Below are 22,893 nucleotides of genomic sequence, written 5' to 3'. Positions count from 1 at the left end.
ACCTAACCTGCATGTCTTTAGACTGTGGGAGGAAACCGGAGAACATGCAAACTCCACGCAGAGAGGACCCGGGAAGCGAACCCAGGTCTCCTAACTGTGAGGCAGCAGCGCTACCACTGCGCCACCGCCCCTATTTAATACACTTAACAGATTTTTGATTTTACTTTATTTACACTTGATTTACCTGTCATCCTCGCTGCTGCTCAGGCTGGTGATTTCACTGCTGGTATCTGTCACCATCTTGCTAGTATGTTTGCCTTTTCTGCTTGTGCCCTTTTTCTTATTGCTTTGCATGGCAGCCTTGATCCTTCTTTTAAATATTCTCTTTTTCTGGTTCTTATTCTCCATTTGCATGTGTTTCATGGACTTTAGGGATTCCCTCCAAAGCCGAATACTCTCCTCATCACTTGAGTCTCTGCAGTCATTCAAGACAAAAATCTGTCTGAGCCAAATTTATAATTCAGGTCACAAATCTGGGTGTAATTAAAACAAGCAGCCTAAACCGAAATTCAGTTTTTATTGGTGTTTTCCATTAATACAGCAGTAAGTAAGAATTCAAGCCATCTACAAGTCAATGGCCAACTGAAAGCATGACAGAATACATTTGGCACAACCTGCTATTAGTTACTTTTCTTTTGTGGTAGTTACTATCACTCAAAAGTCTCATTATGGCAAAAGCAATGTTAGCTTTCCATATGACAGAAAATCGTGTGTAGAAATAAGTAAAATATATATAAACAGAATAGCATCAGATACGTACAGCTCATGCTCGTCATCATCAGCGTAAGTCAGAGGGGCCATGCAGAGAGGGCAGATATTTTGCATTCGTTCAAAACAGTCTGTGCAATAGACACCTAAAGCATTGAAAGAAAACCCAAGAATGAGATCAGTATGTACCAGTGATGGCTACTCCAAGGAAAAAAGATTAAAAGCAAAAAATATACATAGGAACAAAAACTGTTTAACCTTCTGTATGTGAGAGTACATGTCACAATTGAGCAGAAGGTGATGTTACTGAAAACATAAAACTTTCTTTAAAAATCAGAGTTATATAATGGGTAGAACTGTGCTGAAAATGGCTATACTGAAGATGTTTATAGAAGGTTCGAAGTATCACATTTAATTCTGAGTTATGTATTTCTAATTTCAAATCATAGAATTAATGCATAATCTTATAAATTAATAATTTCCTAAAAAGAAATTGACCAGCATTGTAGCATAGTGGGTGGCATTGCTGCTTCACTGTTCTTGAACCCTGCCTTGACTCTTAACTGAGTTGTCTTCTGTGCCACAATTGCATGTTCTGCCAGTCTTCATTCGAGCTTACTCCCATAGTGCACTGTCCCATGCAGCTCAAAGTCCGTACCAACTGAGTGTGTGAGTGAGTTCTGTAATGGATTAGCAGGCTTTCAGGGGTTCGTCTTTCTTTGCTTGTCTCTTGCTGATAACTGGAGTAGATTATGACTCCTATTGACCTTCACCTCAAGAAAACGATTAAAGTTAAATTACAACTGGAAATAAAATCTCGGAGCATGTTAAAATAAAGAAACCCGAGAAGAAAATAGGAGGTAAAAATACTCCTCAGGCTAGGTATGAACACTTCCTAAAACACATTATGTGTTTGAAGCTCATCAATGCGACACTCCCTGTGTATTTCATGTGTTAGTGGCTTGGAATAAATAATACGGTTTTTGTCTCTTTGGTCTCAGGTTGGATTTCTGTTTAATTTTTTCATATGAAGCTGCAGGATATTTATAGTAAATCTTTTCATATTTAATTTAATCTTTAAAAGTTTCAAATCATCAATAAGTCTAACAGAAAATGAAGATGTTGTCTTCATTTCATTGAATTTAATTGATTAAAAGTAAATTACCTTTACAGCTGGGTGTAATGCAACTCACATAATCAGAATGTTCCTCTCCCTCTGCAACAATACCACATGCTGCACAATATGTCTCCACTATTCCAAAAAATCCAACAAGAATAGAAAGAAAAGGCACGCTGGAAAAGAATGTAGGTGTTAGACAAAATACCCAGTGACTATATGGTATACATGAGGCTTACGTAACTGAAAACAGTCATAACTATTGTAATAAATAGCTGATCAATGCACTGTACTTCTTTTAATGAACTAAAATCCAGATCACGAAACTCCGGGGTGATAAATAAACACATAAATATGTTAGCAGCTTGTCTAAAAAGTTTGTGTTCTCACAGGACTGGCAAACCCAGTTAGTTTAGTATCACTTTTGCTAACTCTCACCCTTTATCCCCTTGATTCTGTTCATTTTTATAGGTGTGCTCCAAAAATGCACCTAAAACACTGGATTCATTGTAGACATTGTATATGTAAAAGCAAGGAACTGCACAGGAAGTATTCCATTTCGCAGTTTTCAGAACTCAAGTGACAAGAAATCACATACTGACAGCAGGACAGACACAAACTATGAAAACGATCCCTGCAAAAGATAAAGGAATACGGAGGAGTTATAATGCCTCACTGAAATCTGTTCAGATGAATTGGTCTGATAACATAAAAAAACATTATTACTGAAGGACTTTACAGGGATCCAATATTTCAATTTAATATGATATGTTCCGATACTGGTTATGAGAAATACATATTTACACAATCTCAGTTTAAGCCCTCATTAAAATTATGTGAAAACTAATTGACAAATAGCAAAAAATGGTTTACATGCATCTCTAATAATGTGAATATAGGATACAAGTATACGATAGATAGATAGATAGATAGATAGATAGATAGATAGATAGATAGATAGATAGATAGATAGATAGATAGATAGATAGATAGATAGATAGATAGATAGATAGATAGATAGATAGATAGATAGATAGATAGATAGATAGATAGATAGATAGATAGAGTAGCACTTTATTTGTGCCTAGGGTGAAATTTAGTGTTTACTGAAGCTCAATAAATATTATTATATTATAAAAAACAACCCCCCCAAAATACACACCAGAATGACCAAAAACAAAGGAAAAACGCCTAACATGTCAGTCACAGTCACAGTGAGGAATTACGCAGACTTATTGCTGATGGCATAAAGGAGCCCCAGTGGTGTTTCTTGACGTAATTCTGCTGAATATTTTGTTGTCTGAAAGTACTCTGTGTTTTTATGACAAAGAGAGGATGTGCAGTATTGTTCATAATGGCACTCATTTTTGTTTTAATCCTCTCCTTTACTACTGCCTCCAGGGAGTCCCATAACTACCTTGTTGATTAGCTTGTTGATCCAGTGGGCTTCTCTTCAAGTGATGTTACCACCCCAGCACACCATTTACTGTATAATGCTTACTTTATAACATTTAAATGAAACATTCTCACACTGTACATGCCAGGGATGCAAGTCTCCTTCTCTGAAGGGATCATAATAAATAATAATGATCTTACATAAAGTAGTAAAGAACATTGAAAGTGGTATTCAGCATATTTACTTTACTTATTAAGTATGGTTGTGTTTCACATGGACTTACATTGTTTCATCTTGGACTGCATTCGCTTTTATAAGTTCCTGAACAACACTCATAATGTTATGGCCAAGATTTCCAGTATCGGGTTGTGGGAGTGCAGAAGTAACCCCAGTGGCGTCGGGTACCTTTTCAATGCAGGATATTTTCATTCACATGGGTTCAATGTAAATCCCAACTAGTATGACTTTGCAATGTGGGAAGAGAAAAGCCAAGCAAAATGACACCTTTTATTGGCTAACTAGAAAGATTACAATATGCAAGCTTTCAAGGCAACTCAGGCCCCTTCTTCAGGCAAAATGTAATACATCTTGCCTGAAGAAGGGGCCTGAGTTGCCTCGAAAGCTTGCATATTGTAATCTTTCTAGTTAGCCAATAAAAGGTGTCATTTTGCTTGGCTTTTCTCTACATTCATAATGGCTAACACGGTACAACACCCTAGTACTACAATGTGGGAAGAAAATAGAGTACCCAGAAAAAGATTTCAGAATAAAATTGATAAGAACTAACGTGCAGACCTGACCCAAACATTGACATGTGCTAGTATGGAAAGCCTCTTACATTACTCGATAAAAATAAGTACATTTTGCTATAAACCAAGAGTGATATTTTTAAAATGTGGAAAAAAATATAAGAGTACTTAATGAAACTCTACAAAGTACAAGGAGACCACCCAGATAATGAGCAGCTATGATTCAAGCATATAATCTATTGTGCTATGAGGGAACAGTCAGAAAAAAACTGTTCTGTAAAATCAGAATAAAAGAAAAACTGGTTAGCGGAAGGATGTGCATTAGATTACTAGCTCTAAATTAATAGGCTGATTGTTAAAAATAAAAGATTATTTTCATCATATTAAAAGCAGTGAAACCTACAGTATTTGTGCCAATGTATTAATTCTACTGTAAATTCTAAAATTATTTTCCTGCAAACAATGTGCCTCTTTGTATCTTGATACAGCACTTCAGCCTGAGAATTAAAAAAAAAAAGTAAAGTGTGTGCTTTATAGTAGAAAAATGAACACTGATCAGCCACGAGTCCAGGTTATCAGAGGTTCAGTGCATCATTAGGTTTGCTTCTATGATAAACACGGAGAGTAATTTGTAAAAGTAAAAACACAAAGCCAGCCTCCTCGGTTTGAATCCAACTGTGCCTGTCCATTGTCTGTGTGGAGTTTGCAGGTTCTCATCATGTCTTCACAGGCTTTCTTTGGGATACTTGAATTTTCCTCCTACATTTTAAAGCTGTGCAAGCTGGGTGAGCTGATCCTTCCACATGAATGTGAGCAGCTTGTGATGTACTGATGCCCTGTCTAGGTCTGGTTTCTGCTGCTCCTAAGACCCTAAATTGCATTAAGACTGTCTGAGTATTAATGTATTTTATGTGTAAAATGGCATAGGAGTCAGCATTGTTATCTTACAACTCGAGAGTCCTTGATCCAAATCCTAGCCTGGGCAACGTTTGGGTTGACTTTACTATATTCTTACTTTGTCTGTTTTCTGTTTCTCCTGGCACTCTTATTTCCAATAGCTTCCTAAAGACTTACATCTCATACAAAATAAAAAGGTATTAAGATTGGCAAGTTTAATTTCCACCTACTTTTTAAATTTAGTAGATTGCATTCCAAATCCTGCACAGTCAGGACTAGTAACCACACATTTAGCATGAAGCACTGTGTTCAGCAGCTCTTGTTCATGACTGCGATTAACATAACCACATGTAAAATTGGTAAGATCCATAGTAAGTTTCATTTCATTTCATAATAAAACTCCAAGAAAAAAGAAAGAAAGTATGAATGCGGGAGACACAAACAAACTGGATACATACTATGCCGCCAGAGTCAGCAGTATGCTGGTATGTCCTTCATCTTTGGCTTTAATTTTGACTGCATTCCACAATGATTGTGTAATTGAGTTTCGTCTGGTCAGCAGCTTGTTGTAAAGAAAACAGATCCTCTCCTTAGACACAAAAGTATGGAAGCAAAAATAAAAAAAATGAAGTCTGTTGTTTTTAAATGTACTTACATGCACTTCTGATACAAGAAAATTTAAATGGAAATGAAAAACATGAATGTCTGTGCTACTAGAACCAGCGAGTAAATAAAGTAAATGAAAGTACAACATACTGAAAAAGTTCTTGTCACATTCTGTAGTTAACCAGTTAAAACAAAGGCAGTATGGCACACTTGACAATTCACATAAACACATAGTTAAGATGAAATTTGTGCACAGCATGCAGATACTGAAATCTCGATTGCCAGTGAGAGGCGGTAAACACTGTAAACTGTCAGGTCATTAGATACACAAAGCAAGACACTAATAACAATTCTTACATGAGCTCCTGGTTCATATATAAATGTGTATTTTGTGTGGTTCTTGAAGTAAATCACAAGCACTGACTAAACCTGAAATATGAATTGATAACTATTATCCTAATATAACTTAAATACATACTTAGTTGCCACTTTATCAAGTACATCTTCTCATTAATGCCAATAGCCTGGCCCTTGAAACAGCCACACCAGCCTTTTCAAATGGATCCTTCTAACAGGATAATATACCACGTTACAAAGCATGCAACATCACGATACCACATTGACATTAGTTTATTCCAATTGCCTGCACAGCCATCAGATTTCAAACCCAACAAACCACTTTGAGATGAAATAATGAACATGTGGTCCAAAACATCTGCAGGAGCCTGGTGATGCTGTTGAGCAAGCATTAAACAAAACCATACGAATGTTTCAAGAACCTTACTAAATCCACACTTTGAGTAAAATAATTTGTTTTGGAGGCAAAAGCAGGTCATACATGATGGTACTACATACAAGTACCTAATAAAATGTATAATCTCTATATATATAAAATCCAACGTTTGTCTGTCTGTCCGCTTTTCACGAGAGAACTACTTAACGGATTTAGATCGGGTTTTTTTCTAAAATTTGCTTGAACATTCCGGTTGATTTTGCGACCTCTCTCATTTCGCTAAGTATCATAGTTTGCGTGCTGTACCGATTTATTTGCACAAATCTGAGAGAGATGCAGCGGGCCGAGGGGAGTGGGGCTGGGCCTTCCTCACTCATGCGCCAGCCTCAGGGCGTATCATACATCCGCTTAGTTAGTGAAAGGGAGAACTACTTAACGGATTTAGATTGGGTTTTTTTCTAGAATTTGCTTGAACATTCTGGTTGATTTTGCGATTTCTCTCATGGCGCTAAGGAGGAGCGATATATTAGCGCTAATCCGAGGCAGAGGCTGTGGGCTGAGGGGCGGGAAAAGCATGAGGTCAGGAGTAGGGAGCCAGGCAGGGCTCTCCTCTCAGTCCTGTTTCACTTCTATACGGGTGGAGCCACAGGGCACGGCTAGAATATTATAAAATTAATAATTAATAGTAATTAAAACTGAAATGACAAGAGACACATCTACAGTAGCTGCATGCACACTGTGGTTGACAGAATGAATTTTTGCACAAGTTTACGCTCTCCTATGGAGAGAAGCACACAATCAATAATCCACGAGAGGCAAATATGCTAACTATTCCTGAAGAACTGACCCGGAGTGCCCTCTGATAATGTAAGATGAGTGTTTCATGCTGAATGATTTTTAGAAATTGTTGTCAACCGACTACTCACATTGCACAGTTAAGTCGCTAGTCATATACATTATGTCCTCAAGCTGTGTACACACGTTTGGTCCAATTGACATGCCACAATGTGGTGTCCTCAGACTATCCCTGTACATGACCCCGATGGATAGGTTTACCCATTGACGTTTTGAAATAAAGCTTTACCCATTCAAAAAACCAATATGGCCCCAGGCCTTTCAAAATTCAACAAAGAAAAGAGCTGCATTGCTGGGTCATGCTGTACTGTGCGCTGAAAGTACAAAGAAAAGAGAAAGTTGAGATCTGACAAGCGGGTGGTTGAGGTGTGACAATATGGTCTTTCTATTTTGCAGACAGACTATTTTTTGTTTTTTTTTTGGGTTCTTCCAGTAAAGGTTTCCTGAAATGTTTTTGTCATTGGCCATTTAGTTGTACGTATATGCGTTGCTATATGATATTTAGATTTTTGAAATCAAAAAGATGAAAATTAGCATGACAGCAGCTATCAGAAAAAAAAGGATGACTGTCCATTAAGTTAACTCCAAGTCCTTGGAGCTGTAGGGTGGAGGCCTCTGGGATTCAGAAATACCAGTCTTGAAATTTGTGACAGAAATTCCTCCGATTGAATGACAGCCAACTCATATGATGCAATTGGGCATCACACCCCTTTTCATACTGCATGTGAAATAAGCTGAAATTCGGGCTGACTCAGAAAATCAGTCAGTGGCTGCAAATTGAGCTTACAATCGTGCCAAAATTGAGCAGCGTATGTCTGGCTTAAGGGTGATCTTATCTTCAAAATATGTTAACTCTTTCAGGGCTGATATTGACTTTTGTCGAAATTCAGGGGTAGAGCACGGTAATTAGCTGTAAACTGTGACAAAACTCGCTCTTACATTTAAGTTTGACTATCTTTGCTAGAAGGAAAGTTAAGTAGCTTTATTGATTTGAACCAAGCAAAGAGCAAACAACCTCTAAAATGGCATTGACATCTGGCAAGAGACTAAATACGCCATGGACGTTTTACATATTATCGCTGAATCAGACTTGGAATTTGATGCAAGTGATCAGGAGATGGATATCGAATACGAAAAGAGAGGTACCAGAATCAGCTCATCAGTCCCCAGATGATTGTGGTGTTGAACTCGTTTGTGTAGCTGATACGCCTATGGCAGCGCTCACCTGGGAGGACCACCACTTATGATGACAAGAGGTACAAACCGTCAAAGAAATTGACTGCTGCCACTGCCCACCTGTGCGAAGGCAGGCAGCCCACCATGCATTCCTGCTGGCCATCCAGGTGCCCCCACTGAGCCACTGCCTCCAGAGAGGCCGAACTTGCGTCAGCAGCAGCCGTAACACGTAGCACCATACGTTTCATGTTGATTTATGGGTGAAACCATTGCTTTGTGTACTTTACAGAAAACAGTTTTTTGGAAAAAAATATTCAGCCCTCAAAGAGTTAACTAAGATTGTTCTACCTGCGAGACAGACATGAGACTTGACATAACACACATGGGACAGACATAATATCAGTATAATGTAATATTGAACAATTTTATAGTAAAAGATAAAGCTCAAAACAGTATAACCTGCTCAGGCATAGCTAAACTTATCAGTAAATCAATTTAGAATGGGGTCTTTGTGAATATTCTGGAAACTGGTCTCAGCAGGCAAAAAAGTAAACTACACAAATTAATATAGGTCAATTGCAGTTTGTTTTTAGTTATTTTTAATAAAAGTCCTCAGACCATTTACTTGTACACAATTATATATGTAACATATATATATAATAGGGCTCACTGTAAGATGAAAAAATGTATCACTTTGAGAAAATCCCTTTAAACTACACATAAATCTGGGTAACTACACCAGTCATCATCTTACTCTTTCTCTTGATGGGTAGTAACAGGCGCAAATGAACCTTTTAAATCGCATAATATAGTTTCCCAAAGCAACAATGAAAAAGGAAAAGCCATAAAGTGCTCCTGTAACAGAAAAAGAGACATTTATTAGCAATGTAGTTAAATGGATTTTATAATAAAATTAACAGTTAGCATTAATGCATTTTGAAGCAACACACATAAACAGTTCTGCACTGGAATACAAATCCATCAATTCTATTTTTCACCTTTGGCATAATGGCACTGTGGTTTGCATGCTGCCTCACAGGTCTAGTGCCCCGAGCTCAAGTCCCATATTCTTGTGTGGACCGTCCACATTCTACCCACACCTGTGTGAGTTTAACTGCAAATACTCTCATTTTACTCTCACATCTCAAACACTTGAATGCGTCACAAGACTTCATGAAAATGTCATTTTAATTTTTACATTTATTTAATTTTTACACTTACTTTACTGCAATGTTTATAGAATGGAGGTTTTCCTATTATTTGGACTGTGTTGAGCAGCTCTACATTTTCCCGACCACCAGACTGATGTCTTGTATGTAAACAGCATGTACAGGTAAGAAATGGCCAAAGTGTACAGTGATGCAGTCGAGTCATATGTCCTTTTAAAAGATTCAACAAGGAATGTGGAAAGGGCGACTCCAGTGTGGACTTCCATAGGAACACAGAAGGAGTGACACCATTGTGGACATCCAGGAGAATGCAGACTGGACAACTCCAGTGTGGACTTCCAGAGATGACAGACAGCTGAGTTACACCTAATCACAAGCGCTGTTTGCCCAAAGACGGAGAGGGCGACGTGCCATTGCCATAGTAAAGGTAAGGTGAAAAGGGTTTAGAACTGGTCCACTATCTATTGTAATGGGAAAAGTTCAATTACTGTCAGATAAAATGGATGAACTGTCTACGCTTATAGCAGGTCATGGTAAATACAAGTATAGTGCCCTATTGTACTTTACGGAGTGCTGCCTTAAATCTTATAGGCCTGACACTGCTTTGATACTGGATGGATTTCATCTTTTTCAAGCAGACAGAGACCCAGCGCAGTGTAGAAAAAAGACAAGAGGAGGACTGATCATCTGTGTGAATGAGGGATTGTGTAAAAGGCAGCAGATTACAATTAAAACTATAGTTTCTAATTCAGGTATCGCATTTCTGGCAATCAGAATTCATCCATGTTATTTGCCCAGGAAGATAAATCATCTTTATTAATGTTTATATCCCCAGCTCTGCAAATGGGGACTTGGCAATGGAAATGATTCATTTTGTCTCCAACACTTTAATGATGACTCACTCCGACCCTGCAGTTATAATATGTAGTGGTTTCAACCATGAGATTTTTGTACAAACAATGACAGATTTATATCAGTTTGTGACCAGTTCCACTCAAAGAAATAAGCTGGACTAACTTAAATGTTAAAGATGCATGTAAGTGTAATCTACTGGCTCCTTTACAGAAAACTGACCACAACCTGAATAATCTCATTCCCAGCTACAAATCTGTTATTAGATAAGTGAGGAAGGGGAACCTGGAAACTGAAATGGCTCTGAATGACCACTTCCAAATGACAGACTGGGAAATGATGTGTGAGTCACACAGGGACAATATTGTGGGACCCATTTAACCAGTGCATGCTCCCCAACTTGACTTGACTTAACTTGTCACTACATCACAGACTATATTAACTTCTGTGTCTACACAGAGGTACCCACAAAGACAGTGTGCTGATTTCCAAACAACAAGCCCTGATTTATCAATAGCACCTGATGACCCCAAATCTCTTGATTCGCTAACACAATGTCTAACCTGTATCTCAGAATGGATGAATAGTAACTTTCTCAAATTAAATAAAGAAAAAACTGAAATCTTAGTGATTGGCAATAATGGATACAATGAGGCTATTAGAAATAAACTGGATGCATTAGGATTAAAAGTCAAATCGGAGGTAAAAAGCTTAGGGGTAACCGTTGATTGTAATCTGAATTTTAAATCGCATATTAATAAAATCACTAGGACAGCATTTTTTCACCTAAGGAACATAGCAAAAGTTAGACCTCTTATATCATCGAAAGATGCAGAGAAATTAGTTCATGCGTTTGTCTTTAGTCGGCTAGATTACTGTAATGCACTCCTCTCAGGACTACCCAAAAAAGACATCAATCGTTTGCAGTTAGTGCAGAATGCAGCTGCTAGAATCCTTACCAGGAAAAGAAAATCCGAACACATTTCTCCAGTTTTGATGTCACTACACTGGTTACCTGTGTCATTCAGAATTGACTTTAAAATTCTGCTTATGGTTTATAAAGCTTTAAATAATCTCGCCCCGTCTTATATATCGGAATGTCTGACACCTTATATTCCAAATCGCAACCTCAGATCCTCAACTGAGTGTCTCCTTAGAATTCCAAGAGCAAAACTTAAAAGAAGTGGTGAGGCGGCCTTCTGCTGTTATGCACCTAAAATCTGGAATAGCCTGCCAGTAGGAATTCGCCAGGCTAATACAGTGGAGCACTTTAAAAAACTACTGAAAACACATTACTTTAACATGGCCTTCTCATAACTTCACTGTAATTTAATCCTGACACTCTGTATATCCAATTCATTATAATAACTATTCATTCAAAATTTGTACTAACCCCTACTCTCTCTTCTGTTTTCTTTTCCGGTGTCCTATTGGTGGTGGCTTGTGCCACCACCATCTACCCAAAGCACCATGATGTTCCAACAATGATGGATGGATTAAAAGCCAGAAGTCTGTATAACCATCAGCATCAAGTGACTCCGTGAGAACCCTAACTACAAAAAGGACTATTTCATTTATGTTAGGTAGAATGCCCAAAGGGGACTGGGCGGTCTCGTGGCCTGGAACCCCTACAGATTTTATTTTTTTCTCCAGCCTTCTGGAGTTTTTTTTTGTTTTTTCTGTCCACCCTGGCCATTGGACCTTACTCCTTTCTATGTTAACTAATGTTGTCTTATTTTAATTTCTTATTTGTCTTTTATTCTTCTTTTCTTCGTTATGTAAAGCACTTTGAGCTACTTTTTGTATGAAAATGTGCTATATAAATAAATGTTGTTGTTGTTGTTGTTGATTACTATAGAGCTAAAAAGTCTCCTAAATGAGAAAAGACAGCATTTAAATTTGGTAATAAAGAGGCTCTGAAGGATGTACAGTGTGTGCTAAAGAAAAAACTCAGTGAAGGACAGGAAGCTTACAAAGCTACAACAGAAAACAAACTTACTTCATATAACATGAAGGAGGTCTGGAATAGACTGAGTATAATTACGGGACTCAAGCAATCTGAGGCTCAGATGCTAAAAGGGAATGTGGACAAAGCTAAAACTCTGAACAAATTTTTAATAGACCTTCCCTCCCACTGCCACCTTCTTCCAAGGACCAGTCTCCCCACACCATCACTACTATACCAACAACTCCTATGACATCAAGTAGAATGGCTAGTGACAAGTCCACCTCGGACTATTGGTTTGGACTGTCCATAACTGAAGACCAAGAAAGGAGACATCTATATAAGAAAGGGAAGAGCAGGCTCTTCTTTCTTAGAAGACTGTGTTCCTTTAATGTGGAAAGTGACATCGTTTACATCTTCTAAAACTCTGATATTAGTGCAATTTTCTATGCTGTTGCGTGCATCAGAACATTACTTCTGTCTATCTATATCTTACACAACTACACAAAGGAAAAGTTGCGGGACCATATGGAGTTAGTCCTTGAGTCCTTAAGGCCTGTGCTGACCAACTTTGTGGCGTCCTCTGTCACCTGTTCAGTCTGTCCCTAAGGCTTCAGAAAGTGTCACTGCTGTGGAAAACATCCTTCATTGTTCCTGTTCCAAAGAAAGCAGTCATCGACTTTTCTAATGACTATAGACCAGTGGCACTTACGTCTCACATCATGAAGACCTTTGAGAGACTGGTCCTGGACTATATGAGTTCTCTTGTGATAGACCATCTGAACCCACTGCAGTTTGCCTATCAGACAAAGATTGGAATGGAGGATGCGATTATCTATCTGCTTCACAAAGCTTATTCTCAAATGGACTAAGCTGGCAGATTATGTTTTATGATTCCTCCAGCACCTTCAGTACCATCCTGCCATCTCTGCTAAGGAGTAAGCTCAGAGATATGCAGGTGGATGAGCCTGTCATATCCTGGATAACGGACTATCTGTCGGGCAGACCACAGTTTGTAAGACTCAAGGACTGTGTTTTGTAATGTGGATGTGAGCAAAACTGGAGGACCACAAAAATAGTCCTCTCTCCTTTTCCCTTCACTCTGTACATCTCTGACTACAAATATAACACCAGGTGATGTCATTTGTAGAAATGCTCAGATGATTCTTAACTTATACGGTGCATTGATAAACAGGATAAGAAAGAGTATAGGAGTCAGGTGGAAAAGTTTGTTTCTTGGTGCAAAGAGAATTGTCTACATCTTAACATCAGCAAAACCTAAGGAACTGGTTATTCACTTTTGCCACACCAAAGAATCTCTATGTCTGGTCACTATTGATGGTGTGGATGTAGATTTGGCCCATTCCTACAAGTACTTGAGGGTCCACATTAATGACAGGATGGACTGGTCTCAGAACACAGAGGAACCATATAAGAAAGGGCAGAGCAGGCTCTTCTTCCTTAGAAGACTGTGTTCCTTTAATGTGGAAAGTGACATCCTTTACATCTTCTAAAACTGATATCAGTGCAATTTTCTACGCTGTTGTGTGCTGGGTTGGTAACATCCCTTCTATCTATCTACAGTATGTACAGTATCTATACCCCAGTAACAACACTGCTATGTGACCCTGAGCATGTTAATTAAAGTTCCTTTGCTACAACTGGAAAAAATATCTGTAATGAAACCTGACCTTGAAAGTTAAGATTAAATATACCAACTGCATGTAAGATAATAATAAAAATTATTACCAATCGAAAATGGTGGGACTGTGAAGTGAAGTAGGCTAATAGATCTGCATAGGGGTGCACAATGAGAAAGGTCAGCACTGTTTTAGAGTGACACAACACTCTTAAAAGAAGATGCCAGCGTATAAAATGTGCAGATACAGTAAGTGTGCGGGGGCAATAAAACATACCAGCTATTACATTATTTATATTTAACCAAAGCACACCAATAATAGAGTACATAAACTGCGGTACCATTCTAGTATAAAGCACCCCAGTTGTAGTAGATTCTATGGATTAAGCTCGCGTGATATTTTTATCTACATCACTTCAACCTTTGCTAAATTTGTCTTTTTCCACAACCAATTGTTGAACTCCCTGAAGAGTGGTCACTAACCTATAAGAAAGTATTCAGTGTAGTCAGGCTCTGAAGGAATAATTGCACACTTTTTGCTGGACACTGTAACATTGGAGGTCTGTAGCACTTCAAAGGCTGTTACTATGTCCTTGAAGATCGCAGAGGCATATCCATTTCCATTGACGTGAACTTTGATTTGAGTTGGAGCTGAAAAAAATAACATTTTTACTAAAATTATCAGATGAGTATTGCATGTCTTATCAATTTTGGAAATGCCATAACCTCAAAATGTATTTTCTAAAAACTGCAATCAGTTTGAATGGGAAGTTGTACATATAAATGTCAACATCTGTTATTAATTTAGTTTGTATTCACTCCAGCAGGACTAACAGCATTATAATCTCATGGATATACTGCACTAACATTATGTAATAAAAATTAGCTGCCTTCCAGAAGCAGAGGTCTAGATTATATAAAATAAGCACTGAAAATCAATATGAATAAGTATGGATATCCTGTTATATGCATTTCATACATTGGACTTGCAGGAAAAGGCAATGACTACAGTAGACAGGATTAGATCATGGTGACCACACACACCTGTCATGTCCTGGCAGTGTTTACTCTTCCTTGGTCAGTTGTGTTCCTAGACCTGTCTCAGCATGATACAGCATATGTAATAATTCTGGGACACCACCTTCTGTCCACTCAAGAGCCTCTCCTTCCCTTAAGAAGCATTAGCACTATGATTTTATGATTCAATTAGCTGTGCTACCCATCTAGGACGGGTTGAAATCTAAGTAATCGACATAGAGCTTGCATTAGCATAAGTCTCTGTTATATGCTATTTGGCATGGGAGTCGTAAAAGCAATGCTAGCATTTGTGATACACCATCTGTTAGAATGACAGATGCAATGCATTTTATTACTAAAAATGTTTGTGATGTACCATCTTTTGGAATGACAGAGACACAATAACAAGAGAGACACACAGACACTTATCCTTTCATTAAAGTGGACTATTTGGGCTGCTCAACTAAGCTGAAATCAAAGTAACCAATGTAGACTTCAGCATTAAAGTTTGCAGTGCACCATCTATTGGAATGTATTTTGTAATGCATGTAGTAATGAAATTCATTGCATTTTTTATTCTAACAGATGGTGCATCACAAACATTTGTAGTAATAAAATGCATTACTGCAAATGTTTGTGATGCGTTATCTGTTTGAACAACAAATGCAATGCATTTTACTATCACAAATGTTTGTAATGCACCATCTGTTGGAATTACAGATACATAGCAACCAGATGGACACACAGATACACAGACAGTTATCCTTTTATTAAGGTGGTTACCAAAATGAATAGATACATATAGCACCAGCCAAAGGAATGTTGCAACATACTATCAAGCCACACGTGTAATCATTCCTGTCTTCTTGCACAAGAATCACTTATAACTCATAAGTCACTTGTCCTGTGTGTCAGTTTTCATGATTCAGTCTCCTTGATTGTACCATTTTTACATTTCCTATATACTTTATACGGTATATGAAGTTAAGACTATGGCAGAGTGAAGACTTTGAAATCACAGCTTTATACAGGGAAAGGCACATACAAGATACAAAAGATTTTTCACTGTATTGCTACATAAGCTGTAAGATCACATTTATAGGCCTTTGACTTTAAATTCTACATTTGCACATAAAAAGATTTGCTTCTGTTAGATCTGCACCAGCCTCCACCTTTTCTAGCTGCATATTTCTTCTTTTATTTCTATTACGCTAAACCTAAAAAACAAACCTCAAAACTACTTTACTTACATCGAGCAATAATTTCTCCTTGAAGAAAGTAGCGAACCATGTCAAAGATCCAAAAAACAATATAATCAATCAGTACCAACAGAAGTACAATCAACATATGGCGAAACACATTAACAATGTTCCAGTGGTAGGTCTTCCACTCTGCATCTGACATCCAGATCGAGCCTGATGAATGGAAGTGAAAAATAATGCCTTATTCATTGAAATTATTAGACTTAAGACGTACAGCTAATTTGTGACATTCTATTGTGTGGCTCTAAGAGCAATACTGGGGTTCTGAGAAGCTCCATTTTAAGAATGCATTTAGAGTACATTGTAATGCAACGACACACATGTGTTAGAAACCTAAACCAGAACAAAATTGATATATTTAATAATTGATATTTTTTAATTGTGTGCTGCACAAACAGTACATAGACATTCAGAAAATGTAATGATTAAAAATCTAAAAATAATCAGAACAAAGAGTGCAACTGCCATTGCAACATAATTACTAGCAGTACCTGTATCTAAAAAGACTCACAATGTTTTACCGATATGCTGTCTCCTTGAATGCTGTCTGAAGTCTGCCCTTTCAATCTCTGCATCCATGAGATGACCAGGCATTATGTGTCATCGTGCAACTTTCAAAGGAACAGTTTATACTTTAGTTCTTCTGTTACTGAACACCTTTATTTGCCAAATAAACACTTTGAAAAGGAATTAAACAATGTGCTGAAGTTGATGATAGTCTAGGGTAGAGGAGGAATACAGTCCATATGGACTGAGGCACTGGCACACACATCCCATAAAAAATAATGATTGGGTTGGGGTTATTAGTGAATTGAATTGAGGATACAGAGTAAATTCTAATTCAGTTGCTGAAGTTGAAAATGGAACTGGAATTGCACCCAGTTCTAAGGAAAAGGAATTGGAATTAAATTAAAATGAAATGACAGGAAACAGCATTAAACTTCACCAAGTTCAATTAAATTCCACATGGAAGAGGGGTTGTACTAACTTAATAAACATTACAAATAAAACATTATGAATCAAATAAAAAGCCAGTTGGAAAAATCAAATATATTCAATTAATCTAATCAAATATACTGTAGATGCTGTAGCGGATGGACAAGACTAGGCTGGAGTGTAATACTTTAACCCAGCCAGGACACCACAATGGATGGAGCACATGGTTGAAGGTACAGCCCAGCCCAGATTATTCCCAATTTTAATCCCAGTCAGAAAGAGGCCATAATGGAAGGACTAGGGGAATCTGGAAGTCAGGGAAAATTGAGAGGTGGCAGTGTTCTTATTGATTGGTTCCAGTTTGGACACCCACAGGGTTTCCTGGGACTTGTAGTTCAGAAGGGCAGCCCTGTCAGAGTCCTGCCAGGGCCCACACCCAGGAAAAGATTTCTCTGTTTTATGGGACTTCCTCTTGACCCAGAAGTGCTTCTGTCATCCAACATTATGACACTGAAGTGTTCCCGGGTCCTCCAAAAAAGAAGCGACACGGCCTAGATGGTGCAGTCAGAGAGGGGAGGTGGTAGATGAGGCTTGCAGAGAGAAGAGTTCAGGATGTTGTCTTTAACTGTGTTGCTTGTTGTAAAGTTCAAGACAAAGCCTGCACATTGTGTTTAACAAAAGGTCTTTTGAACCTGGAACTTGTGTCTGTGTTGCTGTGTCTGGAGATTGAGTTACTGTTACTCTGCCTGGTGGTCACAACGCTCAATCTCCACATATGTATAAAGAGGACACATTACACGACTTTTAATTCTCAACTCATTTTCATTTTCATTTCATTCAAGAAAATTTGATTTTTTTTTTTATTCTCGTCTTTCACACTACATGACGATGTCCCTTCCTCAGATACACTCAGAATTGCATATAATAATGCTGAATTGAGTCAAGGTTCATGATTTTAGATTTTTGTTTTAATAAGGGAAGCCAACTGTACCCATGCTGAAGATATGAGGCTAGTGGTTTTTTGACCTGGATAGAATGGATTGATATTTTTTTGCTCCTTATGTGCTCAGTGTTGCTGCTAAGATATGAACTTGAGAGAAATAACCTTATTAATAAGAAATCTGAAGATGTAAAGATATGATATAATAAAATAGTGTGAAATATTTGAATAAAAAATGTATCAATTAAAATGTTACTTATTATTGTATTTTAAGGTTTGAGGAATCAAGGCAGTGCACATTTCCTCATTTATGTCATAGCGTAGTCACATTTCCAGATATCAAACTATTTTTTTAATTATCAGGTAATCCTTTATTAGTCAAAACAGTGCAGTCAAATCCTTATGCTAGAACAGTAGAACAATCTGGCCAAGAATAAGTCATTTAGCCCAACAAAGCTTGTCAAAAATCCATCCAAACTAATATTAAGGCTAGCTTTGAATGTCCCTAAAGTCCTACCACACTACTTAGTAACTTATTCCAAGTGTCTATGGTTCTCTGTTTGAAGAAAAACTTTCTAATATTTGTGCAAAATTTACCCTTAACAGGTTTCCAGCTGTGTCCCTGTGTTCTTGATGAACTCATTGTAATGTAACAGTCTTGATCTATTGTACTAATTCCCTTCATAATTTAAAAAAATTCAATCATGTCTCCTCTTAATTTCCTTTTCCTTAAATTGAAAAAGCTCAGCTCTTTTAATCTTTCCTCATAAATTATCCCCAGCAGTTCTGGAATCATCCTAGTCGCTCTTCTCTGAACTCTTCTAGCGCTGCTATGTCCTTTTTAGAGCCTGGAGACCAAAACTGCACACAGTAATCCAGATGAGGCCTCACCAGTGCATTTTAAAAGTCTGAGCAGAACCTCCTTGGATTTGTACTCCACACATTGTGCTATATAACCTAACAATCTATTTGCCTTCTTAATGGTTTCTGAACACTGTCTGGAAGTCGATAGCTTAGAGTCCACTGTGACTCCTAAATCCTTCTCATAAGGTGTATGCTTGATTTTCAGACCTCCCGTTGTGTATTCAAACCTAACATTTTTACTCCCTATGTGTAATACTTTACACTTACTGACATAAATTTCATCTGCCACATATCTATCTGAGCCTGTACGTTGTCCAAGTCCCTCTGTAATGATACAACGGTCTCTAGATTATCTGCCACCTAGCTTGGTATCACCTGCAAATTTAACGAGCTCATTACTTACATTCCTATCCAAATCATTTATATATTAAAAATAGCAGCAGTCCTAGCACTGACGCCTGTGGAACACCACTCTTAACATCAGCTAATTGTGACAAGTTTCCATACACCCTCTGCTTCCTGTGTCTGAGCCAATTCTGCAGCCATCTACAAACATCACCCTGAGTTCCTACATATTTTAGTTTAATGCCCAACCTCTCATGTGGCACCTTATCAAATGCTGTCTGAAAGTCCACATAAATAATATCATAAGGTGCAGTTTGATGTAATCCTTTTGTTGCTTCCTTATGGAATTCCAGCATGTTAGTAAAATTAGACCTCCCTCTTCTGAACTGTTCAGTATAACTCCTGTTCTTGACTGGTGTTGCTCAATCTTTTTCTTAATAATTCCTTCCATTAATTTACCTCTCATGCATATTAAGCTTACTGGCCTATAGTTATTTGGATCTGCCAGGTTACTCATTTTAAATAATGAGCTAATCTTTGCAAATTTCCAGTCCTTCGGAATTTCCCCAGTGTGCAGTAAGTTCCTAAAATATGAGTCAAGGGTTTATGTATGTACTTGGAAACCTCCTTAAGAACTTGATAATAAATATTTATTTGTTTTTAGAATAGTTTAATTTCTATGGCTCTACCATTCACTCCTCATTCCTCAATTGTTAACTTTAAATTGTCATGTTGATTTAATTTACATTACATCATCTTCATACATCAAATATCACATGAAAGATACCCTTAACATTTCATGATACTGTATTCGGTAATGGAAAAAACAACACAGTGCCTGAGTGTAACAAAATGTGAATGTGTTCATTTTTGCTGTTTCCAGGGAGTGGTTTCCTCACAGCTAAGTCAGCATTTATTCAGATCAGCACAGCAAGGTTTTGTAATTATCAGAAGACCAGATTTAAAGTATGTCAGTTATTACATAGGCTTATAGTGTTCAGATATCATAGAAAGACACTTTATTCTTCTGTGTTTAATATCAGAACATGGCCTTAAAAGAGTTCTGAAGCAGAGAGAAAAACTTAGTTAAGTCAAAAACCTAAAAAGTCACATTACAAATGGTCAATATCAGGTAAAGTGACTTGGCAAAAATTTTGAACACCTTTAGATATATTTTGTTGAGATGGATAACATTGCTGTAACACAATATCTGGATTCCATTTAATTCTTTTGGACTCGATGTCCAAATCATGATGTTAGGTCAACAGTAAACTCTAAAAAGTTATCATCTGTGTTGAGTATGCCTTGTACTTTTTCGGTTTTAACCCTGTTGCTGCTGGAATCAGCTGTATCCATTAACGTAAGCAGCCATATCAGTGCGTCACCATGGTCTGTGTATTTAATAAGATTTGCACTCATAAACCATGTACTCATACAGTATAATCATGCACCATACAGTATGTATTTCATTTAACTATACACAGTATCTGTTTTACCTTTTATTATACATTCTTGCTTTATTTTATTTTCATTATTATGTTTGATCTGACTATGGGAAAATATGTCTAGTGCTCCTCCTCTAGAAATGCTGATAGAGCTTTGTTGCCAGCAGTTTTTCTAGAATTGGGGGGTGTTTCTACCTAGACAATGATTGGTTTATTGTACCCAAACAGAAAAAATGTTATTACCACACCCCAGCATTTGAGAGCCTGCAACTGCTGAACCCCAGACAGACTGGAGCAGCAGAGCTGCTGACCTCTCAACCCTGGGAGTTTCAAATTCCAGTCCTCCGTAACCTTCCGTCTCCGAACTTCCTCAGGCTCCTACAACATCTGGACAAAATTTTAGGGCCTGAATACTGAGAGCACCTCAGCTAACAGTTAACTTTTATTGCGAGTCTTGCAGTAGGGGCTAAAAGATTCTTTAATACAAGCAAAGTTTAGAATTATTATTTGTGATTGGTGTTAGTTATTTGTGTGGTAATTTTTGTTGCTACTGTTGTGTCAAAGTGATACTGTAAATGGAATGGCCGTTCCATAATACTATTCCAAAATAAAACCTGTTTATTTTTGGAGCTAACACATCTTCTTGGGCACAGATAATCTACCAATTACATAGGTTGACCTAAATGAGAATTATTCAGAGTTTAGTCCTTTCTAGCTACACTAGGTGTGAGAAACAGACCCCCCTTGGATGGGGCACTTGTTCATCATATGGCACACTCACACATACAGACCCAGTTCAATTTTTTTGGAATGTGGGAGAAAAATGGCTTACCCAGAGAAAAATCTATGCAGACATTGGGAGAACATTCACTAATAGCACTGGGAGAGCTTCACATAGATAGCACCAACCACTATACTGCTTTGTGATATCTGATTCTGGTCTAGTTTCATATAGAAGTAAATTGGACAGAGTTTACTGAAAATGGAAAGATGAGTTTGGAGAGAGTAAAAATGATTAAGGATGCAGGAGAATCTAAATATTGCAATGGTCAAATCAAAAATGCAAGCAAAAACAGTTAAAGGAACAACTGTAAGAATACAAATAAATAGAGCCATGCATGTGCCATACCAAGTAAGTTAAAGTTTGCTACTTACAAGGAGAAATGTACTTTGCAGCTTCATCAGGCTCGAGAGGCAGTAGAGTGGGCTTCCCTTGACTTGCTCGGAGCAGGTCTAACTTCACCATGCCATTTGTGATGTACACATTGTCAAAGTTGTCATAGAAGAGGTAATGCTTTTTATATATAACTGCTCTACAGGACAAAAATATAGTATGAGTGGCAGAAACCTTTTCAATCCAGCTACTTAATTCAACATTTTAAAATGTTACACTTCAGAACAATTTTAGACTTAAATATAATATAAAAAATATAAGGAGAGGTCAAGAGAACACAGAATCAGTTACCTAAAAAATAACAAATAAATGTGTAGAGGAAAAGTCCATTTTTATGTAGTCATTTTGGCTATTTCTAGGTTACACTACTGGCACCATGACTAATTTAAAAAATTTTAAATTAGAGGAAAAGGCAAAGATAGTGTGCACTCTCTAACTTCCAGAACATCTACAACAAGCAATATTGGACCAGGACAAAGAAAACTATCAGTTATACCAGTCATCCCAACAACGGCCTCTTTTCTGTGCTGCGTTCATACAATGCCTGAAGACCAGTTGTGAGAGATGAGGGGGAGCTTCCTTGCTCAGTCCACCCATACCTTAAATGAGGACAGTGCCTAGAGCTACATGATGTCCTATTGTTAATTCTACTATATTATTTATTTATTATATTTATTTTTTGAATATTAATATAATGCCATCATTGTATATGTTGATATTTATTTGTATTTAACACTCTTGGACTTCAAAAGCTAAGCATTTCTTTACATAGTGTATTATGTATAACCGTATGTCATGTTATGTCATGTTCTACCAGCTTAGTCCTGAACAGGGTCATGGGGGGTGTCGGAGCCTATCCCAGCTGGTACAGGGCACAAGTTGGAAACAAACATCGGACAAGGTGCCAGTCCAACTCAGATAACTCTAAGTGACAAATAAAATTTGATTTAAGTGTTTCCTTTATTGTCAAACAAAATCTAGATATGTCTTAATGTGCATAGCAGTCTTCTATAACATAGTAAACACACAGCATCATAGCAACCAACCACAAAAAAATGGTAGCTCCCA

The 22,893-nt window shown here is 37.5% G+C and overlaps 1 protein-coding gene across 2 annotated transcripts in view; it reads right to left on the bottom strand.

The window, feature by feature from the left end:
- dcst2 (DC-STAMP domain containing 2) overlaps positions 1–22,893 on the bottom strand; it is a 43,544-nt gene that overhangs the window by 4,325 nt on the left and 16,326 nt on the right. For both annotated transcript variants that reach the window (XR_007934138.1, XM_028791557.2), the window contains exons 8-15: positions 21,807–21,964; positions 16,110–16,274; positions 14,326–14,493; positions 8,992–9,092; positions 5,326–5,456; positions 1,874–2,001; positions 761–854; positions 185–415 (exon numbers count right to left, since the gene is read on the bottom strand). Coding sequence is in view for 1 of the 2 variants with exons in the window: in XM_028791557.2 (XP_028647390.1) it covers positions 185–415; positions 761–854; positions 1,874–2,001; positions 5,326–5,456; positions 8,992–9,092; positions 14,326–14,493; positions 16,110–16,274; positions 21,807–21,964 (1,176 nt within the window). In the remaining variant the exon portion in view is untranslated. The remainder of the gene's footprint in view (positions 1–184; positions 416–760; positions 855–1,873; positions 2,002–5,325; positions 5,457–8,991; positions 9,093–14,325; positions 14,494–16,109; positions 16,275–21,806; positions 21,965–22,893) is intronic.

The sequence above is a fragment of the Erpetoichthys calabaricus genome, chromosome 2 (assembly GCF_900747795.2).
Source record: "Erpetoichthys calabaricus chromosome 2, fErpCal1.3, whole genome shotgun sequence".
In the NCBI taxonomy this organism is placed as follows: domain Eukaryota; kingdom Metazoa; phylum Chordata; class Cladistia; order Polypteriformes; family Polypteridae; genus Erpetoichthys; species Erpetoichthys calabaricus.
The sequence above is the reverse complement of the archived record's forward strand: the minus strand, read 5'-3'. Positions and strand labels throughout refer to the sequence as shown.